General features: G+C 41.4%; 8 protein-coding genes across 15 annotated transcripts in view; 3 read left to right on the forward strand and 5 right to left on the reverse strand.

The window, feature by feature from the left end:
- Positions 1–3,273, reverse strand: LOC104820888 (TOM1-like protein 2). Of its 2 annotated transcripts, none has more exons than XM_010551532.1 (4): positions 3,121–3,273; positions 1,630–2,209; positions 1,021–1,269; positions 1–586 (listed from the first exon to the last, which is right to left on the reverse strand). In XM_010551532.1, exons 2-4 carry the CDS (start codon positions 2,146–2,148, stop codon positions 173–175), a joined length of 1,182 nt encoding a protein of 393 aa, XP_010549834.1. In that variant the 5' UTR covers positions 2,149–2,209; positions 3,121–3,273; the 3' UTR covers positions 1–172. The 2 variants fall into 2 exon arrangements, with proteins under 2 accessions (XP_010549834.1, XP_010549833.1); XM_010551531.2 differs by having other exon boundaries at positions 1,630–2,166; positions 3,121–3,272.
- LOC104820886 (pentatricopeptide repeat-containing protein At5g16860) lies at positions 3,206–6,160 on the reverse strand. The gene is made up of 2 exons (XM_010551529.2): positions 3,467–6,160; positions 3,206–3,297 (listed from the first exon to the last, which is right to left on the reverse strand). Exon 1 carries the CDS (start codon positions 6,045–6,047, stop codon positions 3,483–3,485), a length of 2,565 nt encoding a protein of 854 aa, XP_010549831.1. The 5' UTR covers positions 6,048–6,160; the 3' UTR covers positions 3,206–3,297; positions 3,467–3,482.
- A 122-nt stretch (positions 6,161–6,282) lies between these two features.
- On the reverse strand, positions 6,283–7,484 carry LOC104820889 (probable calcium-binding protein CML18). Its single transcript, XM_010551533.2, has one exon. It carries the CDS (start codon positions 7,293–7,295, stop codon positions 6,804–6,806), a length of 492 nt encoding a protein of 163 aa, XP_010549835.1. The 5' UTR covers positions 7,296–7,484; the 3' UTR covers positions 6,283–6,803.
- A 305-nt stretch (positions 7,485–7,789) lies between these two features.
- Positions 7,790–11,093, reverse strand: LOC104820890 (binding partner of ACD11 1). Of its 2 annotated transcripts, XR_772990.1 has the most exons (7): positions 10,986–11,093; positions 9,831–9,934; positions 9,552–9,621; positions 9,056–9,130; positions 8,261–8,788; positions 8,074–8,156; positions 7,790–7,996 (listed from the first exon to the last, which is right to left on the reverse strand). XR_772990.1 is itself a non-coding variant. In XM_010551535.1 (6 exons), the coding sequence occupies exons 1-5, from the start codon at positions 10,989–10,991 to the stop codon at positions 8,264–8,266; spliced, it is 780 nt and encodes a 259-aa protein (XP_010549837.1). In that variant the 5' UTR covers positions 10,992–11,093; the 3' UTR covers positions 7,790–8,156; positions 8,261–8,263. The 2 variants fall into 2 exon arrangements, 1 of the variants encoding a protein (XP_010549837.1); XM_010551535.1 differs by having other exon boundaries at positions 7,790–8,156.
- Positions 11,094–11,480: 387 nt separating this feature from the next.
- LOC104820892 (syntaxin-21) lies at positions 11,481–14,489 on the forward strand. Of its 2 annotated transcripts, XR_772992.2 has the most exons (8): positions 11,481–11,799; positions 12,380–12,473; positions 12,747–12,883; positions 13,127–13,201; positions 13,469–13,626; positions 13,726–13,826; positions 13,918–14,104; positions 14,253–14,489. XR_772992.2 is itself a non-coding variant. In XM_010551538.1 (7 exons), exons 1-7 carry the CDS (start codon positions 11,594–11,596, stop codon positions 13,981–13,983), a joined length of 837 nt encoding a protein of 278 aa, XP_010549840.1. In that variant the 5' UTR covers positions 11,481–11,593; the 3' UTR covers positions 13,984–14,178. The 2 variants fall into 2 exon arrangements, 1 of the variants encoding a protein (XP_010549840.1); XM_010551538.1 differs by lacking the exon at positions 14,253–14,489 and having other exon boundaries at positions 13,918–14,178.
- Positions 14,349–18,089, reverse strand: LOC104820891 (heat stress transcription factor A-1e). 3 transcript variants are annotated; one of them, XR_772991.2, is made up of 3 exons: positions 17,694–18,089; positions 14,940–16,288; positions 14,349–14,723 (listed from the first exon to the last, which is right to left on the reverse strand). XR_772991.2 is itself a non-coding variant. In XM_010551537.2 (3 exons), the coding sequence occupies exons 1-2, from the start codon at positions 17,931–17,933 to the stop codon at positions 15,080–15,082; spliced, it is 1,449 nt and encodes a 482-aa protein (XP_010549839.1). In that variant the 5' UTR covers positions 17,934–18,089; the 3' UTR covers positions 14,349–14,723; positions 15,046–15,079. The 3 variants fall into 3 exon arrangements, 2 of the variants coding, with proteins under 2 accessions (XP_010549839.1, XP_010549838.1); XM_010551537.2 differs by having other exon boundaries at positions 15,046–16,288; XM_010551536.2 differs by having other exon boundaries at positions 15,040–16,288.
- A 202-nt stretch (positions 18,090–18,291) lies between these two features.
- LOC104820893 lies at positions 18,292–21,896 on the forward strand. Of its 3 annotated transcripts, none has more exons than XM_010551539.2 (12): positions 18,296–18,586; positions 18,867–18,965; positions 19,048–19,105; positions 19,356–19,436; positions 19,555–19,629; positions 19,738–19,976; positions 20,037–20,165; positions 20,430–20,552; positions 20,639–20,720; positions 20,955–21,001; positions 21,138–21,219; positions 21,498–21,896. In XM_010551539.2, the coding sequence occupies exons 1-12, from the start codon at positions 18,354–18,356 to the stop codon at positions 21,579–21,581; spliced, it is 1,332 nt and encodes a 443-aa protein (XP_010549841.1). In that variant the 5' UTR covers positions 18,296–18,353; the 3' UTR covers positions 21,582–21,896. The 3 variants fall into 3 exon arrangements, with proteins under 3 accessions (XP_010549843.1, XP_010549841.1, XP_010549842.1); XM_010551540.2 differs by having other exon boundaries at positions 18,300–18,586; positions 20,094–20,165; XM_010551541.2 differs by lacking the exon at positions 21,498–21,896 and having other exon boundaries at positions 18,292–18,586; positions 20,935–21,001; positions 21,138–21,220.
- A 101-nt stretch (positions 21,897–21,997) lies between these two features.
- Positions 21,998–23,544, forward strand: part of LOC104820895 (histone acetyltransferase MCC1) — a 2,767-nt gene continuing 1,220 nt past the window's right edge. Inside the window, exons 1-4 of the mRNA XM_010551542.1 lie at positions 21,998–22,363; positions 22,464–22,608; positions 23,053–23,152; positions 23,237–23,465. Coding sequence (XP_010549844.1) covers positions 22,218–22,363; positions 22,464–22,608; positions 23,053–23,152; positions 23,237–23,465 — 620 coding nt within the window. The 5' untranslated portion in view covers positions 21,998–22,217. The remainder of the gene's footprint in view (positions 22,364–22,463; positions 22,609–23,052; positions 23,153–23,236; positions 23,466–23,544) is intronic.

Below are 23,544 nucleotides of genomic sequence, written 5' to 3' on the forward strand. Positions count from 1 at the left end.
TAAAGACAAATCTCTTCAGATACTAATTAGTTTCTTTATCAAACCCATCACAACCAAATCAGGGATGCCGATTACTTACATAAAAACACGAGTTTTCTCATTAGATGATAAAATCATAATAAAACAGCCTTTCACCTGTATTAGATAGAGATATTCATCGGAAAAAGATATCTTAAAAGCGGATGAGATCATCGTCCTGCTTCTTTCGGTCATGCCCAGATGGAGATCCACCGCTACTTTTCTTATCGAATATCATCTCGTCGAGGTCATCCATCATGTCATCGGCATTACCTCCACGTGACCCGGCTCGAGAACCAGAGGGCTTTCTGAGAAAGGACTCATCCATGGCATGAACCGGGGAGTGAGGCTCCACAGCGACAGGAATCATAGCTGGTTCAGGTGCGGTTAGTGGTGCAGAGGCCTCCTTCTTTGTCTCTTCGTAGTTGGACAGCGTTTTCTGGAGCTCATCATTCATGTTCAAAGCTTCGAATAGAAGGGCTTCGTTATCTCCAGCTGCCTCGATGATCCGTTGAATTGTGGTTCTGGACCGACGACATTGCTGTACGAGTGTCATTGTCAAGCCATCCTGCCATTTAGATAGAATACCCAAAAAAAATTGTTCAATCATCTGATCATCTCGAGAAACTTAAATGTTAAAAGGGTAGGAATTAAAGAACACCTATAAGTCAGTTAAAACTTCAATATGGTAATGAAAACAATAAAAATTCAAGTTTCAGTATAGATGAGAGATAGCCGAGCTCAGTAACTTAGGGCGGGCTTGGCTCCTCTGTGAAAATAGGTGGCAGTGTCTCAAAATCATGGGTTCTACTACTCCACAAAATCAGTAAGATCTTTGACATCAGGCTAAAAGAATGTATTCAATATAAAAAAAATCAAGCAAAAATATCAAACATATATTAAAAACCTCTTAGAAACCCAAGTTTCTAGTCGCTAAAAACATAAAAGGACTATCGTCTTCCTTGCAGGAAATGATGCCCAATTAATTACAAACAAGATTACCTGTAAAGCATCCTGTTGAGGTGAAGAGGACAAAACCGTGGAGAGAAGCTCAATGCTGTTCCTAGCCACATCAAATGCCTCTTTTGTCTGCTCAGAAGTAAACCTTTGTACAGGAGGAACATCATGCTCCTCATGCTGAGGAATACTGCCATCAACTTCTGGGGCTATAGCTGAACAAGGAGGGGTAACAATAGGCGCCAAGCTCTCATTGTCATGTCCAGGAAAGCAAACACCTCTTGATCTTAAGCTCTGTGACAGAGAAATAAAAGCATAAGAACCTGCACATATCACAGTTAATGCCAGACCTGAAGTCTTTCCAACTGATTCGTGCAAAAAACTTTGTCAATTGGGCAAGCTAACAAGAAACAATAGTAATCTATATGTTTATCCACGACCACAAAATTTCGAGCTAAAGCTCCCAATCTTGGAGAAACCATATATTATTCTACGAGAGAAACATTTTGAGATGAGGATAAAATGTGTTCAATTTCAATCTAATTATGCTAAATGGCTCTAGTTTGTCTCGTCCGGCAGCACAGCAGAGGATGAACCATACCATACTTTCATTAGGTAATGACACTGGAAGTAAGCAGCAAATGATAAGGTTACCTTGTAAGTTTCTTCAAATACTGGTAAATAGCGGAGTTCACTTGTCGACTCCCCCCAGTCTTCAATCAGCATCAAAGCTTTGTTCTGGTTATTGACAACTGTTTGTGGATCATCTATCAGCTTAACCATTTCATCAAGCACTCTTTCAGCTGCCACTTCTGAGAATGCCTTCTCACAGTTCTTAACACACGTCTCAAGCAACACCAAGGCAAGGTACTGAATTCTTGGTTGCTTCACTGTAATCCTCTTCTTGATTCCACGGATCAAGTCAACACTGTTAATCTTTTCATGATTGATCATATCACATATTTCCAAATTCATATCCCAGTCAGGTTCCTCTAGATTCTCCGATGTCGCATCCTCAACCAGTTGATCAGCTGGGTTTGGACCTTGAAAGAATTCCTTCACTTTGAAGCTCATCGAGCTCATACCAGCACTGACTTTCTTGCTCATCTCAGTGCCTCCAATCATGAGACGCTCGCCAAATGCGCTAACTTTGTCCACCAGATTGTCACTCATCTTTGCCAATATTCAAACCTGGGATGCACATCAATTTATCATTGTGCTGCACTGCAGGATGCTGGAAATGAACAAACACAACAAAATAATGCTTCTCTCTAAGTACTTCACGATGCTCAAATCAAGGGGCCACCAAATCCAAGCAAGAATTTGTAGCTTGTGTTCTAGAGACCATGTTAAGGTTTAGAATCAATCAATACAGCCGATGTTTAAGACTCATTTAGCAACAATACATTCATTATCACCTATAATTCCTGAATTTCTAGCTGTAAAAAGTAAAACATATCTACAATATCACCCAAGATGTATGGGAACGTGATTACACATGCTGAGTATAGACTTCTAAAAACTGGGTCCTAAAAGATAGATCTTTCTCATATCTCAAACATCTGACTAAGATAGTTTCCCTTTAAAAACCACCTTTTACGCAAATGATAATTTTTTACTTGGCTATTTTAAGTGCAATAACCATTGCGGATATGTTTCCACAATATCTCTCGGATATATGTATCAAAAATCAATCTGTAGAACCAACCGTATAACAAGAAACTAAGACCACAGAGTTGAAGTTGTCATCTAGCTCCGACAGGAAACCTAGATTAGCCTTTCCAGACGCTGGATCTCAACGATCATACAAAGTTCCTCCATGGGTATCAAAATATGTATATACTCCACTAATCAAGCTACCAATTTTCAAGAAGGGAAGAGACTACTCAGCCCGGAAAGTCACCTATTTTTTACCGACGTTGCTAATTAGTTTTTTCATAGGAAACCGAATCCGATATCGATCTAGTCATCGAACTTCATAACACATGAAGCCTAATAATTCTCGATGATCAACAAAAACCCACAACGAGATGTAGTCAAGGCCATCAAAAACCCTAGAACGGAAGCGAAATGCACAGAATCAAGACGGGACGATAACAAGAACAACGAAGTTGCTCCAACACAAGCAGCGAACCACAAACTTACCAACGGAACCAAAGCCCTGTCTGATCCAGATGTCAAACTGAGACCGGAGAGACAAAGAGGGAGAGAGAGAGAGGAAGCGAGAGACGAAGTCAATGCCGTTGACGCTGGAAGATTTGAAGAAGAAAACGCGTGGCTTGGACGTTTAGTCACGGGAATAATCGCACATCTGCAGGAAATCTGCGAAACATTATATATAATCCAAAAAGTGAATTAAAGCCAATTTTTTAACTCTATATTATATCGAAATCAAGTTTTTATATTCTAAAAAAAGTAAACTTTAAGCGCAAGCCAAAACCAAAATCAATGTCTCGATCAAACCAACAGCCAAAGAGCCAACAATGCATACCTCTTCACATTTCTCCTCACCAGTAACCTTTGCAGGAACAAGAGCCATTCTTGAAATGATGGAACCGACTCGAATCCCTCAATACAATCTCATGATCAATAAGCTTGGAAATGTACGTGAATGCCGTATGGCAATCTCCACACACTCGTAAATTCTTGGTAATCCGAATAGGTGCCCCTCCGGGCGTTGTTAAGATACCATAGGCAAGAGCTAACTTCTCACTGTGTTCAAGAAGAAGATCGCCTTTCTCTTCATCGTCCACATCATGGAGGGCAAACTTTGTTTCAGGAACATAACCCAAATCCTTGATCCGTTGCATAAATTCTGCGAGAATCTGATATATTTCTTTCGTTCTTGGATGAGTTCTATCGCCCACGAAGAAAGTAGCGGTCCCTTTGATTCCTTCTACCCAGCTACAACCAGGTCTTTTCTTGATTCCTGTATGTTTCATCAATGATCTGATCCTTGCCACATCCTTCCACCGCCTTGCATTTGCATATAGATTCGAAAGCAAAGTGTATGATCCATCGTTGTTAGAGGCTAACTCTGATAATTTCCTTTCAGCATGTTCCCCGAGCTGAACTTTCCCATGGATTGTACAGCCATTCAGCAATGCCACCCATACTACAAAAGTAGGGTCCATGGGCATTTCTTCGATGAGATGAAAAGCTTCATCCAAACGACCAGCACGACCCAACATGTCTACTGCACAGGCATAGTGCTCTGACCCGGGAACAACTCCGAAATCCTTTTCCATCCTATTGAAATACTCCATTCCCTGATCCACCATTCCCGAATGGCTGCAAGCATAGAGTACAACAAGTAATGTAATACCATCAGGTGTAAAACCCAATTGCCTCATCTCGTCAAAAATCTTAAGGGCTGCTTCTCCACGGCCATGCATACCGTAACCTGTCATTAGGGATGTCCAAGAAACTTCATTCATCTCCCGCAAGCCATCAAACACCATCTGTGCATCTTCTACGTCTCCACATTTCGCATACATATCTATTAGGCAGTTCAATACAAACAGCGTTACAGCGTCATGATGGTGGCGCAATACATAAGCATGAATTTGCTTGCCAGTTCTTAATGTAGCCAAACGGGCACAAGCCATGAGGGCACAAGCTAAGGTAAAACTATTCGGCTTTCTGTGGCAATCTTGTTTAAACATCTCGGAGAAAAGCTCGAGAGCTTTACTGGCTTCCCCGTGCTGGGCATATCCACCAATCATCGCGGTCCAAGTCACGACATTCCTATCCTTGGGAGCAATCGAATCAAACATAGCACGTGCAACATCATCCCTTTTGCACTTGCCATACATATCAATCAACCCATTGACAACGATATTATCATCATCATCAGAAGCATTCTTATCAGAGTATGAATCATGCTTGACGGCATAACAATGAATCTCTTTCCCATGATTCAGCGCTCCAACAGAAGCACAGCCTGAAAGAACTGAGACAAGAGTGACATTATTTGGTTCTGACCCGCGCGACAACATCTCCCTAAACACACCCAATGCTTCATGTCCAAGGTCCCTTTGAGCAAACCCTGAAATGACAGAAGTCCAAGTAACAACATCCATTTCAATCTTCTCCTCTCGCATCTTATCAAACAACCTGATAGCATCATCAAACCTCCCGATCTGCGAGTACCCAGCAACCATGGAATTCCAAGACACGACATCCTTTTCTGTCATGTTGGAAAACACCTTGTTTGCTTCATCCATCATCCCACACTTTGCATACATATCCATCACGCCATTACTGACAAACATATTGTCCATTAACCCATTCCTGATGGCAAAACCATGCGCCTGTTTACCCTCTTTACACGAACCGAGAGAAGCACAAGAAGGAAGCACTTGGACAAGGCTGATAACATCGGGTATGATTCCGAACTCGTTTGTCATTCGAGTGAACACCCCAAGCGCTTTTTTCGGTTCTCCTCTCTGTACAAATCCAGTCATCATAGAATTCCACGAGACAATATCCCACACACCTCTCACAAGCATTTCATCGAACACCTTCCACGCATCACCCAAAAAGCCACAACGCTCGTACATAGTTACAAGCGCGTTCCCCACAAAAGAATTGGTCTCAAACCCGGTAACCCATGCCAACGCGTGAACCGACGCGCCGCCGCCACGAGAACGGAGTTCACCGCAGGCCTTGAGGACAAAGGGGAAGGTATAGTTATCAGGCGTCCATGACAGAGAATGCATGAGTCGGAAGAGGGAGAGAGATTCACGGAGGCGGCCATGGTGAAGGGTCAAGCGGATGAGAGAATTCCAGTGATAGACGGAGGAGTCTGAGGGAGGATAACGGCGGAGGAAGGAGCAGGAGGAGGAGGAGCAGCCGAGGGAGATGTAAGTGCCGATGAGGTGAGAAGCGAGATTCAGGGTTAGGGTTCCGGAGACGAGGAGTTGCTGGTGGACAAGCTTCGCCTGGAGAACGGTCTGACATTGGTGGATAAACGGCGGTGTAATCTGCGGCGGAGCCGTGGAAAAGAGAGAAGCTTTGAGGCCCCGATGTGGTTTCCCGGCGAAGTCCGTGATGAGAATGCGGCGGAGCATTCTAAAGCCGCCGGTAGGGTGGGACAAATCGGGGGAAAAGTAGCGGATGAATTGTGTGTTTTAAACGGCATTGCACCAACGGTAACAAGTAGTGATCAAACGCGGCGACCGGCGTTTGCGGTTGATCAAACGCTGCGACTGGCGTTTGGAAAGCCACCAAAGAATGCTTCTATTACAGAATTGATCTTAAACCACACTGTCTTCCCTTCACTGTTCCATCCACCAATTCATCATAAGATCCATCGAGAATGTGAAGCAAAAGACTATACAGAATCTTGAGTCAGATAAAACTCAATGATCTTCGCGTTCTTGCTATTAGATACATACATGTTCAGACCCATAAGAAGAATGATGCTGTAGCATCGACACCGGTTTCTAGTTTCAGACCGGTAGTTGATGTATTTGTGTTTCCGCCATTGATGAAACATAAGCTATCTTGGGATCTGTCACAGGAAATGGAGTATGTTCGGATTCACTGTCTTTTCTCCTAGCGATTCTTAGGCACAAAGAAAACGAAGCACCAAACTTTGCAACTTCATTGAAACTTTCACCGCTCAACAACTGTGACAAAGAGTTTCATGAACAACAAACAGTTCTCTGCAGATACCAAAACCACACCTATACACACATGTATATATGTATTTGCTTACCTCAAAATCAGAAACAGCATTCAAAAAAGGAAATGTGTGGAATCTTTGTAACAAATGAAGCAAATCTCAGTAGCAGAACTCAAAATTTCCTGTGCGCCTGTTGACTTCATCCCCAAGCATTGTCAAAAGCTGCAGACGTAATCGCTTGAACAAACTCATCGAAATCTATACAGCCATCGCCGTCTCTATCGGCTTCCTTTATCATCCCCGTCAACTCCTCAGCCGTCAAAGCGTGCCCTAGCTTCGCCATCGAGTGCGCAAGCTCCGCCGCTGTGATGTAACCGTTCCCGTCTCGATCCAGCAATTTAAAAATCGCGCGCAGTTGCTCGTCCGTGTACGGACACCTCACCAGATCCGGTTCCACGAGTGCGACGAACTCGGAGAACTCGATCAAGCCGTTGTTGTTCCGATCGGCTTTCTGAGTCAGGGCGTCGAGCTGATCCTGACTCGGTTTCAGTCCGAGCGACCTGAGAAGCGATCCGAGCTCGAGCTCCGTCAGGCTGCCGTCCTTGTTCTGGTCAAACGATCGGAAAATCTCCCGGAGCTCCGACAACTGCTCGTCACCGAGTTTCGCCGCCGTCTTACCTCCGCCGCTCATCTTCTTACGCGATGGTTAGACCGTCTTCAAGCGTGGGGACCGAAGAGCAACGTTTTTGCGTGACGCAAAATATAAAATTTGGATCGGTTATTTCTTTCTGTGGCTACGTCAACGACGACAGTTTGGGTTCTCCTTAAACACGGAGTAAGATTGAGCGCATTTGACGATCCGTGATTGAACGGAGGGAATAATAAAAAAAAAAAAAGTAGTTATTATATTGTATAATGCATGCAATCGTGCAAGCGTTGTTTCCGCCGCTGGCTTTTTCTTTCCTTTGTTGTTTTATCTTATTTCTTTCTTTTTCTAAAAAAATATTGCATACATTATGCAATTTTGTTAAATGCCTTCGTGTTAATTTAAAATAAACAAATAAATAATAAATTCACTGGGAAGAAATCTATGGAGCTGCTGACTTGCTATGTTGACCAGAGTAAATATGGATGTGAAAAGTCAAAATTGAAAATTTTAGTATTTTTTTTTTTGGATTTTTGCAATAAAAAAAAAATATGGGCCTTTATGATCTATCTGTTTAATCATTCAAAAGTTCTGCCCCTCGATATTATTCAGCGGGTGAAATATGAAATATAAAAAGCCCATTAACTTTTCCCCGTAGATCTAAAAGGGCCAAAGATTGGAAGGCCCACACCCGCCTTACATTTCAGCCCTCTAAAACACGCCATAACTTGATCACTACAAAACAACTGTTGACGACACAAGTTTAAGTCAGCAACTCCATAGATTTCTTCCCAGTGAGAGTAAATTCCATATAAAAACTTACTCTCAGGGTAAGGAAATCTTATCTGAAGCTTTTATGTTACAACCAAAGCCAACTTAACTTCCACTTCACCACCACCAGAATCCCTGTCAAAATCCAAATTCCCGACTTGTTTGTTACATACATATGTATACATAATCTCACTACTGTGGCTATGGTTTTGAAGAAAAACTCCATAAACGGTACAGACCTGTCACTGGATACGGATGGAGGACTCAGTCCCATGAATAGGGGAATACCCTTCTGGTGGTTGCTGGTCCTCCGTCTGGAGCTTCTCTTTCGTTTTCTGCCCCACGTCCCCAGCCACTTTCGCCACTCGGTTGAACGCCCCGGCCACCCACGTTGCACCCGTCAATATGTAACGGTTCTTCATTACAGCCGACCCAGCACTGCTCACCGTCTGCTCTGCTGCCGCGAAAGCTGACTTTGTCTTCTCCGTTACCTGGAACTTCTGGTCCATCTCCTTCATTTTCTCGTTCACCATTGTCGTCCCGGCCGTGAACTTCTGGCTTAGACCCATCTTTTGGTCCAGAGATGCGACTTTGGCAGTGGCCGTTGAAGTGAACCCGTGTTTCTCGTCGAAGGATTTTGCTTTACCAAGCGCGTCTTTCCCGAGAATGAAACCTTTTGCTAGCATGCTGCTTACAACATCTTCCGCCTTCTGGACTACATAATTCTCCTGTCCTTCTGTGCTGCTGCCGCCGCTACTCTGCGTTCCCTGAGACAATCAACGGCAACAAAAATGAATGCTCCTCCACGAGGGTTTAATAATTAGCTGTTAGGCTCAAATCAGTGTATAATTCAGAAACTCAACATTAGCAAGTTGGGTTTAGATGGATACCGACCCCAAGGAGTCAAAACCTCTCCTGGGGTCAGCCCATCTGCAGGTTATAACGCATGGGTTTGAAAGGCATATGTGTTCAGAGGTTTTCATAATGCATATAAGAAACAAAAACATAGATGTGCGCTGAATGAATGAAATTACTGCGCGAGGAGCTTCTGGTGGATTGTAGTCAGAAGCCAGCTCAATGATGACATATTGATCAGCTATAGTAGCTCCCTGAAAGGAAATGACTGCTGTTAGCATGACCCATAACTAGAAGATAGGCTAGATACGCTCAGTAACCTATCTTAGACAGGAAAAAAATACTACTTTTCTAGTTTCACTTTCTTGTCCATATATGAAATGAGTTCCACAAGCAGCTAAGAATGGCGTCTCACAGAGAACAGAGAGTAGCTCTCATTGTTTACTTACCAAAACAAATGGATGTGAAAGATAGACCAATAAAAGCATGCCACTGGAACTGATTAATAGGGAATTTAGGTATTGGTCCATTATTCATTAGTCATAGGGAACAGTGGATGTGTTTTGTTGCTAGATTGCTAGAGAAGAAACTAGGCATCCACAGATCAAATAAAAACTACTGAAGAATGATATGTTAACATGAAGAATGATCTAAGGGGATAACAAGAGAACCCACTGATAAGAGCACAGAAGTCTCTGCTCCTTGAGGATCTTTGAATGTGACATAGGCAAAGCGCTCGTTATTGCTGGTTACCAGACCATGAAAACAAACAGAGAGCTCAGAAATGATGAGATTGAGACCATTGAATTCGATTCATTAAGAGAGACCTCTGGTCTTTCCAAACTAATTTGGAGGGAAAAAAGGCTAAAATTTCATGGGCATAAGCCAAGGAAATAAAAATAAATGTATAACAACAGAAGAAACAATGAGAAGAGAACGAGGACAATCACTAACCCATGAATTTCAATGCTTTCAACTTCACCAGAAAAAGAGAAGAATTCCTTTACGTCCTTCTCTGTTGCTCCCAGGGAGAGATTGCTTACTTTTACTGACCTTACCTTCAACATCACAAAAACATATGGATAGAATAGTTTATAATACAATTATTGTTTGCCTCAACTGCAGATAGCATACTATATCGGTGAGGGCAGCTCAGTTGCGTCTGTATCTTTCCACTTAAAGCTTCATTCAAAGACAAACATATATGCCAACAATACAACAAAGACTTTAATCAAACGAGGTCGAAGAAACAAGTTCCCTAACAAATTTCAGCAAATAAATTGATCTCTACATCAAATTTATTTAGGTGTAATGGTGACTGACATTTTTTCTCCTTCTACGAGAAAGCAAGAGTAGGGAACATTAATTTCATAAACTATTATGCGGTGGCAGACTCATCGTCGAGTAATATCATATGATTCGAGAAAGCACATTCGTTAACAGGATATTACTCCAAGAGAAATTTTACATCTATCTGTCGAATTAACTGCTTGAAAGTAACATCAATGATCATATTAGAACTAAAGATGCGCACGTTGCTTGATGTATTTTCAACCAAAAAGTTCAGAAACAGGCAACAAACACCTTCTACCAAATCTATACGGGCGATTGTTGAAGAAAACCCAACAATTTGATATAAGTTGACGGAAATCAAATTCATAAATCACCGGGATATAGAGTTTATGGATAAAATAGAAACACTTGTTGATGGATTCAATTGGACGAGCACACTTTGGCGTAGACCTAAGGGATCGACACGAAATTCAACTGAATACAGAGTCGCACATAGAACGGATGATATACAGATGAACAAAGAGGAATACAATCCAGAGAAACGTTTTCCTTTCTGGCACGAACAATCCAAAAGAAAACTCATCGAACAAAATCACACTAACTGAATCCGTCTCCCCCAACCAAATTTTCACCGAAATTTACCCGCGATGAGACGATCAGGAGACAAAAGGAACCCAGATCGACATAATAAAGAAGAACGCGGAGAACCAATATTCCCAACAAGATCTCTCGCAAAATCTACCCTAGAAACAAAGAGCCGAGAGACAGAATCTAGAAAAGGATAGCGAACAAAAAACGTAGAGAAGTAGAACTAACCGCCATGGATTCAAAGCTTCGTCCTTAATGGTATTTGATCACTACGGGATCGGATGAGAACAATCTTCTTCTTCAAATGGGAGGGGCAGAGGCAGTTTCTTCCTCGAAATCGAGGAGTATGGAGTTTATCATCCGTTTTAACCAGGACACGTGTACTCAGTGGGTCCGTGACACGTGCGGTGTCGGTTGCGTATTCTTCCATTTAAGTTCCGTGCAATTCTTATTTATGGTAATCAATTAAATATATTTATTAATTATATTGTTTTTTTTTACATGAACCGTAAATAATGTATATGTTTAGACGATGGGAGGATCCTACTTACATACATATTTTCTTATATATGCTGTATACACACACAAATTGTGCATATGTATATGTATGTATACATATCAGCAGACAGCGCGTTGACCCAAAAACTAACCTCACAAGAAAGGACTTGGAAGGTCTATGACAGTTCACGTTCTTATAAATTCCCTCCACCACACAAACTAACCTCACAAGAAACCCTCTTTGCAGAAAAAAAAAATTAAAAAAAACCTATGTACCTAACTCGTTGTCTTCCTTGAGGACTTGGTCTCTGCTTCCGTTTGATAGAGAGAGAGAGAGGATGAGCTTCCAAGATCTGGAAACTGGTTTCGGATCTCCGGCGGCGAACCGTTTCTCCGGCGTGAGGCAACAGAGACCGTCGCGAGGGGATGTCTCTCAGGAAGTCGCCTCCGGGATTTTCAGGATCAACACCGCCGTCAATTCCTTTTTCCGCCTCGTCAATTCCGTCGGGACTCCAAAGGATACCCTTGAATTGCGAGAGAAGCTGTGAGATTTCCTCTCTTTCTTTGATTTTCCCTCGTTTTCTTTGATTATTACCTCTGCAATTGATTAGGGTTTTGAATCGATCTCGTTTGTTTGAATCTTAAAATTTTCCGTCCTTTTAAGGATGTGTCAAGCTTTCTTCTGATCATGTGTATAAAGTTTAAGGCTTTTGAATCTTATCCTATATTCCCCTTTACCGGAGAAAGAAAGCTATTAACTTGGTGCTCTGCCGATTTGTGGAATTAGGGTTCCTACTAGCTGAGGTTTAGGGCTCTCTCATATTATCAGTCGAATTTGCTGGGAGAAGTTGCTAGTCGTTGGTATTGGTTTCATCATGATCACATCAGTGAAAATCGAAATAATCCTTCTTAACTAAGGGAGTTACAGAATTCATGAATAATTTTGGTGGTTACTTGATGGCAAACGGCATTGACCAGCTCCTATGTATTCATATCTTTGAACTTTTAGGGATAGTTTAGTGAAAGATGAAGGTTGAATTGCATTTTCCTGTCTGTCCTTATAGGAGAGTATTTATCTATTTGTTTTGAAAATTTTGGAAACTAAAAGAATTGTTTTGTGGCAGACAAAAGGCAAGGTTACATATCACAGAATTAGTGAAGAACACTTCGGCCAAACTTAAGGAAGCTAGCGAAGCAGACCTTCATGGAGGAGCTAGTGTAAGAAGTTTTCTATTCTTTGAATTCAGTCCCAAGGAACTGCTATATGTGAGACCAAACATGTGCATGTGAACCAAGTAAATTGGAAACCTGTTATGAAAGTATATGAAGATGTGAGAATTGGTTTCTTCACAAATTTATTTATGTTCCTTGTATCTGTGGTTTTTTGAAAAGATGGATGTTGAGTCTTTTTTCTCTGTAGACAGTAGTTTCTTTTGTGCAGTAAGTTTTCTAATGCTATTTTCTGCTGAAATTCTCCTGTTTAACATGCAGCCGATTAAGAAGATTGCTGATGCCAAACTTGCAAAGGATTTCCAGTCGGTTCTTAAAGAGTTTCAGAAAGCCCAGAGACTTGCAGCCGAGAGAGAAATAACATATGCTCCCATAGTTTCTAAAGAAATACCCACCAGGTAACCATGTTGACACGTACATCTACTTGTTCAATACAAGGGAAAGAAGTCTACTTTTTGTACCATCTTATTCATATTCTTGTGAACTAGTGATGATTTGGCTAAAGTGTAAAAATTCAACTTAGAAACTATGGGAGTAGAATAAAGTTTTTACTCAACATCAGAAAGTCTGAGGTTTGTGTAGAAATTAGTCTGTTGGACTCATGACTCAAGTGTTTTGTGTTCTATGTTGTCTTGGTGCAGTTTTAATGCGCAGGAACTTGATAGTCATTCTTCCACAACTTCCCAGCAGCAATCTCTTCTTCTAGAATCTAGAAGGTGAGGATACCCTGTTGTCTTGCTAAATCATTTAACCATGTGGTAGCCATGTGAAAATTGCAATGCAGACCTTCTTCTGGAAATGACGTATTTTTAGTAGAAAGGGGTCAGTTTCAGTTTTTGCCCTTGCTCCTTGATATACCTTTCCTATTTGGGCATTTCCGATAAGATTGTTATAGCTCCGATGAAACTTTCTTCCATCATAACATGTTGCGTTTGTCTTGTTTTTTTTAAATCGTGGAATGCTCACTTCTAATATTCATGCAGGCAAGAGGTTGTCATGTTGGACAATGAGATAACCTTCAACGAAGCCATCATTGAGGAAAGGGAGCAGGGGATAAGAGAAATACAAGAACAGATTGGGGAAGTGAATGAAATATTCAAAGATTTAGCTGTGCTGGTTCATGATCAAGGAATTGTGATCGGTAAGTGACTTAACTCTCGGGAAATATCAAATATTCTCATGTTTCTCCCACCTTCTTCAGCAATCATGGGTTTTTTTTTTGTATGTATGTTGGCAACAGATGACATCAGCTCTAACATTGAGAATTCCCATGCTGCGACCGCACAGGCCACCACCCAACTTAAGAAAGCATCCAAATCTCAAAGATCTAACTCATCCCTGGTAAGCATGGCATCTCTCTACAAAGAGAGAGACTGTCTTATTTTCTCCTTTCATGTTTGTTTCGTGATATCGGTATTGTGTTTCGGTGCAGGCGTGTCTACTCATCCTCATTTTTGGAATCGTTCTACTCATCGTCATCATTGTAGTTGTGGCCTGACCCTTCCATCTCATCACAGCTAATCAACCATGGGTTTCACATCTGCCTCCTGAAAAAGAAAAATCCCGACGAGGTCGACAACGACGATATGGATCACTGCGTGGCACAAGACCACCCCAATGTATAGATTCTTTTGTACAACCTCTTGGATTTTAATCGCGCATATTTATTTATCGGTGAAGACAGCGTTCCTTCGTTTTGTTTATGTGGTGGGTGAGAAAACTGTCAAAAGCTCACGGGCCATTACATGATCCTCCTTTGTGTTTAAGCGAAAGGAAGTTTCGTGTAAAAAAGATAAGATGCCGAAAGAGTGCCGGACGAATGACATTCGGACAGCCAAACAACACAACAGACAATCGACACTCTACAGCCAAAAGAGAAGATTATCATTACACAACGACAATGTACTCGTTTGTCACTGTTGAAACACATAGGAACTCACTATCCCCTTGGGTTACATACAACCTTTCTGTTTTTTTTTTCAAGTTTTTTGTGCTATCATATCATCCTTTCTCGAGTCACCAACACCATTTCAAGGCAAAATGTAAAAGAGTTGCTTATTATTATTATTAGACATAGACATCGATGACCGGAGGAGAGGGGAGGAGAGAAAAGGAGAGGCTCCTCTCTCTCTCTCTCTCTCTCTCTCTCTCTAGTAAACCTCTCTCATCCGTCGGGTCCCCTTGTCCCAGAGAAAATTTCACCCGCTTGTGTTATGCCACCACCCAAGAGACCAACATCTGTCCACACAGCACAGAAAATTTCCTAAGAGACTGAAATACATCACATGAAAAAAGAATGCAAATGGAGGAGGAATATCCAGCGGCAAATCACGTGAAAGTTTCCTTCAAAGATATGGAACACTCTGTTTTTCCTACTTAGATCTCCCCAAATTTTCCATTTCAATGTAACAGGAAGGAAGAGATGACACAGACTAATTATACTGCCCAACTTACCAACACAATCAAGCTTCAATACATTACCCCTCCACAAAATTTCAGATAGCTCTCTGAATGCACAGTTAAGGTAGAAAGCCAGGGTTTAAAGATTCATCACCTTTACCTGTAAACAGGTAAATACTTTACTGACTGCCACGTCATTTCCCTTGGGTTTCTGACCTAAGAAGTCCCATCTGCTCAGTTAGATGCTCCATGTGTTGATTATTATACCCATCATCCCTCTCGCTGGATTGTGATTCTTGTTCCATTACCAAGTCTCTTTCCATTCCTCCCAAAAATATCTCATCTGTATCCCCAACCACTGGGCTCGCAGCAAAGAACTCTTCCCAGAAGGAATCATGAATTGCAGGCAGCTTTGGAACCCCATCCAGCAACTCGTCCATGCTGTCCTGTGGAGAAATTCCATCCGCTTCTAACTCCATCGATCCATCCAAAACAGCTGTGATTGGATCCATAGACCCTCCATTGTCAACCTCGCATCCAATTACATCAGAATCTGGGCTCCCGTCAGCAGCATCTGGCCTCCGAGCTAATTTTGGCTGAACCATGTCAGCTGGTGACTGGTGTGTATTTGGCTCGGGTACTTTTTCTGTTCTACAAGGCTCTTGGAAATTTGTAGTTGGATTAGATGCTGAAGACATGCACGAAACACTAGGGTTTGGTGAAACCTCGGCTAAGGTCACCCCAGACACCCTATTCGAGGAGCTTATATTGTCCAGAGCATTTGGAGTGGGGATATCACCCAAAAGAAAGCTGTCAGGATTGTTTGTGAACGGTTCACACCTAGGTGAGCTACTCATCTTCAATATCTGATGGAGCATAGCTTTTGTCGCTTCGTTCATTGACGGTTGGTACTTAACAATCTGCCCGTTAAGACCATTTGTCCCATGGGCACTAGAGTTCTCCTGATCTTCTCCAGGAAGTCTCCTCTTTTTGTTCTTTCCACCAATGCATCTGTTGCCATCATTCTGCTGCTGCACAAACTGATTTAAGAAACCTGGACTCTGCACAGCCTTTGCCAGGAATGACATCATTTGTTGTTGTCTCTGCTCCATCGTTTGCACTTTCTGCCCCACATTTTGCAGTTGTTGTTCGGTAGCTTGTTGTTGTTGTCTTAACCTTACAAGTTCTTGCATCAGGACGTTCTTGTCCCGTTTAAGTCTTTCCACTTCTTCTTCAAGTCCAAATTTCCCAACTTCAACACATGAGTTCTGAGTGTGCGGTTGTTGTAGATTGTGCACATGAGCAGGCTTTCGCCTAACTATACTCTTTAGTAGTTGTTTTTGGCCTCTTAAAAAGCCCTCATTTGCAAATTCCCAGCGATCTGGATCAACTTTTCTGAAACCCTGGACAAAAAAAAAATGCAGCGAGATAATGATACACATGGAATAAATCCAAAATGAAGAATTGAAACCATCAAACAGAGAGTTGCTTGAATTTCACTAAAGAAGCAACAAATAATCTAGAGTTTGCAATTCTTGCCCCACAAATAACTGAATCCAATTCTAGTTCAAGGTTTAAACACAGAGCACAACAACCCTGCAAGTTAACAACTTTTTTCGGAACAAAAACATGCTCTAATATTCTAACTTAGTCAAGCAAAAGTCTGAAAAAAAAAGAATTATCTCCGACGTGTCTTCTGCAACACAAAAATCCACGGATAAAGGAAATCAACAATTCTGTATTTTATCAGCATTGACATATATAAATTAATGAAACGCTAATGTGTGAAATTTGATAGATATTTTGTTTTGTGATTTATGGCTACAGCGCAGAAAGGGAACCGTTGAGGCAACCAATCTCCAGGCACATTTGAGGACATGTGCAAATGAGCCTGCAAGGTTTGTGGAATCTTTTGGTAAGTAAAAAGAGGAAAAAGAGAAGAAAGGAGAAAACAAAATGTAAGACCACTGTCCTCTTGGTTTTGTTTGATCAATGAATAACTTTGAAAATGGGCACGATATGTCAAATATAGATCCCGTTCCAAGCTCTGTGGACCACAAACGGATGCAGGGTAAAGATTTATAAAACAAAAAGAACACATCTGTATCCAATGCAGTATGTATTATACAGAATACTGAAGAAAAAATACCTCATAATCCAGAAAAGTATACAAATCTTGATTTCACGTGTTCAAAGAAACCCGCATACATATTTATCTCAGACAGTAAACTACCACTGCATGATGAAACATAACACAGGGGATACTAACAAACGAGTATAGCAATCATCAATGCACGGCCACAAGGGAGACCATGGATAGAATCGTCTCTCGTCTCATTGAAATCACTTAACATGTCTTCTAAGCTTATGCAAGTAATATAACCTAACAAAATTGTTTCTTTCATCAATGGAAGTAGTATCATCTAAAAGCTCGCAGAAATCGACTTAAAAAACATCAGTATACCATCAGCAACCAAATATCCAACACACTTCATAATTGAGAACTCTCTTACAACTGTGCTACAGAAAGCAGATAGATGATAGCAAAAGGGACAAAGAACAGAATCTACAGTCAGGCCAAAAGCCTTGAAACCCTAATGATTCTGTAACGTCCTAAGTAACCGTGACCTAGGGAAGGTAAATGTCGAGTTCGCTTTCTCTACTAGCTTCACAACACTAGTAATTCGCATACCAGTTGTTTCGACAATAGCTATGGATAAAAATGAACCAGACACAAAGATTGCCCAAATTAAGCCACAAGAAGCAAAACACAAATTAGAACATGAAAGCAAAAGGATCGAAGCTCACGTAAGTGTTCAACTGTCGGACGAAGCTGGAGAAATTGTTGTGCTTGAAATACTTGGGGAGGAGCTCCTTGGCGAACTCCGGCACGTTCCAGACAACGAAGCTGTTGTTCCCGCTGCTCCACGAGACCACCTCGTTGTTCGACGGGTCATCGACCATGTCGTAGGTTTTGCTCAGAAACGGCGGCACAGAATTCACCGCCGGTGGCGCTGATGCCGGAAGGGGTTCACGAACAGATCCCATATCCAGTATGAGAGTAATAAAATACACAGCAAACGAATCGATCAATGCTGGACTTTCTTTCAAAAAGAGAACATCGATTTCGCCATTGGAGAGAGCTTTCAAAAACCTACAAAAACCTCGAGGTTTTTAAAGGGCCAATCTTGATCGACCCCCTTCACGGCGAAGGTAAACCTTCCCCTCAAGAGTACACGTGGCGGTCGAATCTGTTTTTTTCTCCATTTACCTTTATTTTTTAATCCTAATTTTCCAGAAGGCGGTGGAGCTGCTTCGCGGATGTAGACGACGTGGCGTTTTTATGACCGTCGATCTGGTTTCCCCAAAAATAATATTATATTATCGAGAAAATGCCACGTAAGACAAAGGCAAAACGTTATTTGCCCTTATTTCATTATCCGGGCTCGATGACCTGAGCCGAAGAAGATGACGATGAATCCGGTGGCAATTCGTCGCGTTTCGTTCGACTGCCTCTCTTGTCTCTCTCTGAATCGTCGAGGATTCGGAGATGGATTCTCCGGAGGCCGGATTCTGAACTCGCCGAGACGGACTCGGCCGACTCGGCGGACGTGCTCTGTTGTGGCGAGTCTGATCACCAGCTCTGACTCGTTCGAAGTTGGGAGGCTTATCGGGAGCTATGGGTTCATGAATGTGACCAGGTAGTCTCGCTTTCTGATCGTTTGCATTGATAGTTTCTAATGTTACTTTTTTGTTTTCGTATGAAAATGGACGTGATTATGCCTCATGGTCCCACAAGTTCAATCGGGCGAATCTTAGAAGGACTTCCCTTTTGATGTGTTGTGTCAATTTTTCATCAATGTGAACGTGAATGTCTTGACTTCGATTGGATTAAGCTTTTGGGTCCGTGGGTCTCTTGCTTTTCTCTGAAGGAACACTATGAGGATTCAAATTTTTCCTTCCACCTCTTGTGCATTCTAGTTATTCAGGGCTGCAGCTTGGACCTGACATTGAATATGCATCCGGAGATATAGGTCGATTGAAATTTCAAGACGTTGGAGAAGGCAGTGTTAAGATCAGGTCAGGCGCACTATTAACACGCATACGCCAGTGGTGCTTTGCTTATGTTAAGTATGTGTTAGTGACGACAGTTTGTTTGCAGGCTTTATGAAGGTAGAATCTCCCAGGGGCCGTTCAGAGGAATACCTGTAATTTTTAAGGTGATTGTGCGTGCCATGCTTTAGTATCTGGCCGCTTTGTCTCGACGAAGAAGATGAAATGTTTTGTGACTCTCATATTGAAGATTGAACAAAGTTGGAGTCTTCAATTTTGTTGTGATCTAAGAAGTAGATGAATCTGGTTATGTTCATTGGCTGCAGTATATGTATTTTGGTTAAATAGAAAGTTAGCTAATGATTGATGAATGTGCATTCATTTAGCTACTGATTGATAAATCTTCTTACCTTTAAGGTTTATCCTGGAAAACGAGCTGGTGGAATTGAAGCTGACATGATGGCAGCAAACGAATTAAATACACATGCTTTTCTCCAGGTTGTTCATTGTATAAAAAATTCCCACGCTAAATTTCTATTAGGCTGGCTTTTTTTTTTAATTGTATCTTATCACCTGGTTTTAATGCAATTGTTTGACCTTCTGTTTGTCTACGCAGAGCAGTAGAAAAGCCACTCCTACTAATAATCTGATCATACTTGTTGGCGGGTTTGAGACACAAACAGGAGAGCAGGTCTGGCTTATAATTTGACGCTTTAAAAGTGTGAATTTTCTGTGTATCTAGCATGTGGGGTGTTTTGCTTATTTCTCGTATGTAGGTTAAACCGATTCATTCCTACAGTGGCTTGCATTCCGTGATGATGGGAAATATAGCGCAGCTGACTATGCAAAAGTGGCAAGTGAGAAAACATCTAGAGGCCGCACTCAAGGAATATGGAATCCCTATGACCAAGATCAGGCGATTAAACGCAGGAGAAATTTTGTTATTAAGATCCTTCAGGGTGCAATGAGGGGTCTTGCCTTTATGCATGATCATGACAGGTTACATCAAAGCCTTGGACCATCCTCAATTGTTCTCAAGTACGTGACAAGTGGTATCTGAATGTACTCTGGTTTTTAATATAAACTGAAAGACTTTAGGATCTCTATGCTGTTTTTTCAGTTTTCCGCTGGTAAAATGATCCATTTTGTTGGCAGTACAACAGCAGAGAGAGAAGCCATATACCTAATTCCACGTCTTCGAGATCTAGCCTTTTCCGTTGATATAAGGTTCTCTCTCTCTCTCTGAAAAAATGGTGGGCTTTCAATGTCACATTAGTCAAACATGGGTAGAGAAATCTGTTTATCATTAAGTCTTTTCGGAGCTATAAGAATACAGTTCAGTAGAAACATAGATTTTTCTAGTCTTTCAGGTTAAAACTGAAAGTATCAAACATAAGATGAAAAGGTGGTGTTGTGCCACAAACTGTACTTAGTTTCCTGGTAGAGGTTCAGATGATAAACATTGTATTATTGAATGACATTCTTTTCCAGGCCATCATGTTTTGAGGAAGGAGTCAGTCAAGGTGGGCTGTCAGAGTCTCTTTGGAGAAGAGCATCTTCTTCTGGTGCCTTCTCTATTCTTGAGAAAAGAGCTTTCGGAATTGCGGATGACATGTAAACTCTTCGGGTTTTTCATTTTGTTCAGTTAAGAATTCTTATTTGGTAGACTTGAGCTTGACACATTCTTATGCCTACTACAGATATGAAGCAGGTCTTCTTTTCGCTTACTTGGCATTCATTCCATTTTGTGAAGTAGGCGTCATGGATTCTCTTTCATTGCAAGTAATATCCGTTTACAATTTTTACATAATTTCATGGCTCTACTCATTTATCTCGCAAATGCCGTAGATTCATATGTTCTGTAGTGTTCTGAACGTAGGATCATCTCTAGTCTATCTGTTTGGAATGTTGTTTTGAACCGGAACAAAAAAAAAAGCATATTCTCTTCCTTTCTGTTAAAAGTACATCCTGAAAATAGTTTCACTGAACCATATAGTTGAACTCGTTTGACTGCAGAGGCTACTGGAGAATACCTTCAGGCTGGATCTGGATGCTGTAAGAGAGTAAGCTTCTTGCTATGTTCTGTTTCATTCACTTTCAACATGTCTCGGTAACATCACACACATATGGTTGGTTGTTGCAAATAATAATATGAGAGGCTAATGTCAAACTAATAATAATGATACATCACTCTAACAGGTATTGCTTAGCCGATGAACGCCTAGAAGAAGCAGTCAGGTTTCTAGATATTGGTGATGGAGCTGGTTGGGATTTACTTCAGGTATTATTATTTAACTACCACCTCAAAATCTATCAAATGAATAAACAAGAGAAATCTTCCATAGTATTATTGATTAGGTTTTTCAAAGTGAAACTTCTCCATAGAATTCGGGCTATTTTATTTTTTGATAATGGTGATGTCCAGGTGGGGTTCGAACTGTGGTTGTGGGATCACTTTGTGCTTTCCCACACCACTTTGCCACCATCGTCGGGGCCGAATTTGGACTATTTGCATCAACACTTGAACTGTTTTTTTGAGATTTTTGTGTGTTTTTGAAGGCAATGCTGAATGCTGATTATAGTAAAAGACCGATGGCAGAGGCCGTTTTGCGTCACAGATTTATGACATGTTCCGTTCCCTGAGGTCTGTGAGAAGATTACAAAAGAGAGCAATGAAACAAATTCTGCACGTATGGATATATACGTATATAAGAGGGGCCGGCTTGCCTGAGCGGTACATTCATTTGTCCCGAGGTCTGAGAAAACAGGGATAAGGCTGTCTAAACTCTAAATTACTGTTATGTTTTTTTTTTTTTGTCTTTCTTTCTATGTGGAGAATCTTTTTTTAACATGTTGTAATATGTAAATTCCTATGTAATCGAGGGAATCATTGAACAAAAGCTGGTTGGCCCATCATAAAGCCCATTGTAATGTTTAAAGCCCATGATTGGAGTAGAATCGTTGAAAGTCGTGAATGAGTCACGTGCATGTTTCTTCCCAGGCACGTGACCTGATTTGCGCAAGGAAATAAATACCTTTCCCCGTTCTGTTCCCCCTTTGTTTACCTTGTTTTTCTTCGGTTCATTTCGCTTCACGAATCAAACTTAGAATCTGAGATCGAAAAAGCCCACCCGGATCCGATTCTATACACGGGTCGGAGCCGGTGATTCTCGCTCTCGTGATCTTTCCCCACATTTGTTCCCGCATTTGATCCGGCGGGTGCTCGAGAGGATGCTGCTTAGCTTGAATTTCAGGTTATGAATCACAATCTCGGTAACAATGTCGCGTTTTCCCCGAGAATCAATGGAGGATTCGTCGATGGAAGACCCAAGTATCTCTCTTCGTCCGGCTATATGCTATCGCCCTATAAACCCTTCTGATTTGGAGCGTTTGGAGCAAATCCATCGTGATATATTCCCAATCAGGTATGTGGAATCCTTTCCAGTCAACGTTTCCTTTTCCTTTTTTTTGGGTGATTTTCGTGGTTGTTTTTTTTATCGAAGATTGAGGGATTGATCTCTTCAGGTATGAGTCTGAGTTTTTTCAGAGTGTTGTGAGCGGATGTGATATCGTGTCATGGGGTGCTGTTGATCGGAGCAGACCTGATGGTCACCGTGATGAACTTATTGGATTTGTTACCGCGAAAATCGTTCTTGCGAGAGAAAGTGAGGTGAGTTCTTTATGTCATTTTGATGTTGTTCTCCGTTCCTTCACTTGGGGTTTTGCATATAAGATTCTCCAAATCTTTAGAAGTCTTCAAGTTTTGAATATGGAAACAGCCTGTAACATCAGGATTGTGGTTCAAGCAGTGATCTTTGAAGAGTTTTATTGCCATTGGGTTTGTGCATGAGCTGCAAGCTCATAAATTTCAGATTTTTAGTACGGTAACATTTTCAGATTATGATTAACATGCTCTGTGGCAAGTTTTTAGGAGATGGGTTTCTTGCAAAGTCTTTCAACTTGAAACATTTCTAGAATTGGAGCAGCTCTCGATTGCCATTGAAGCATGTTTAGTGGATTTTTTCGGTCTTATCTCAGAGTTAGGTAATGAGCCAAGGGATGTTTTCTTTCTATATTTACTTCAACTAGCAGATGGTTTCTGTGTCTTTAACAGATAGCAGATCTAATTCGATATGACTCAACAAAGGGAGAGGAGACGTTGGTGTACATTCTGACACTTGGAGTTGTAGAGACCTATAGGAATCTCCGCATAGGTATGTTTGCCATCGCAATGCCACCCTACAGCTTCTCAAATGTCTATTGCTCGATAACAAATTGGGATTTCTGTGGTTTCTCAGCTTCTTCCCTTATTAACGAGGTCATCAAATATGCTTCTGGTATCCCTACGTGTCGTGGAGTTTACCTCCATGTGATTGCTCACAACAATCCCGCCATCCGTCTATACACAAGAATGTCGTTCAGATGTGTACGGAGGTTACATGGGTTTTACTTGATCAGTGGCCAGCATTTTGATGCATACTTGTTTGCCCGCTTCATTAACGGAGCTCGCTCCCCTTGCTCACCCTTGTAAGTAGAAAACCTGCCTCTTTAGTTCTCTCTCTCTCTCTTTTTTTTTTTTTTTTTTTTTTTCAATTTTCTACATTTT

Source organism: Tarenaya hassleriana, unplaced genomic scaffold, assembly GCF_000463585.1.
Source record: "Tarenaya hassleriana unplaced genomic scaffold, ASM46358v1 Cleome32, whole genome shotgun sequence".
NCBI classification, from domain to species: Eukaryota; Viridiplantae; Streptophyta; class Magnoliopsida; order Brassicales; family Cleomaceae; genus Tarenaya; species Tarenaya hassleriana.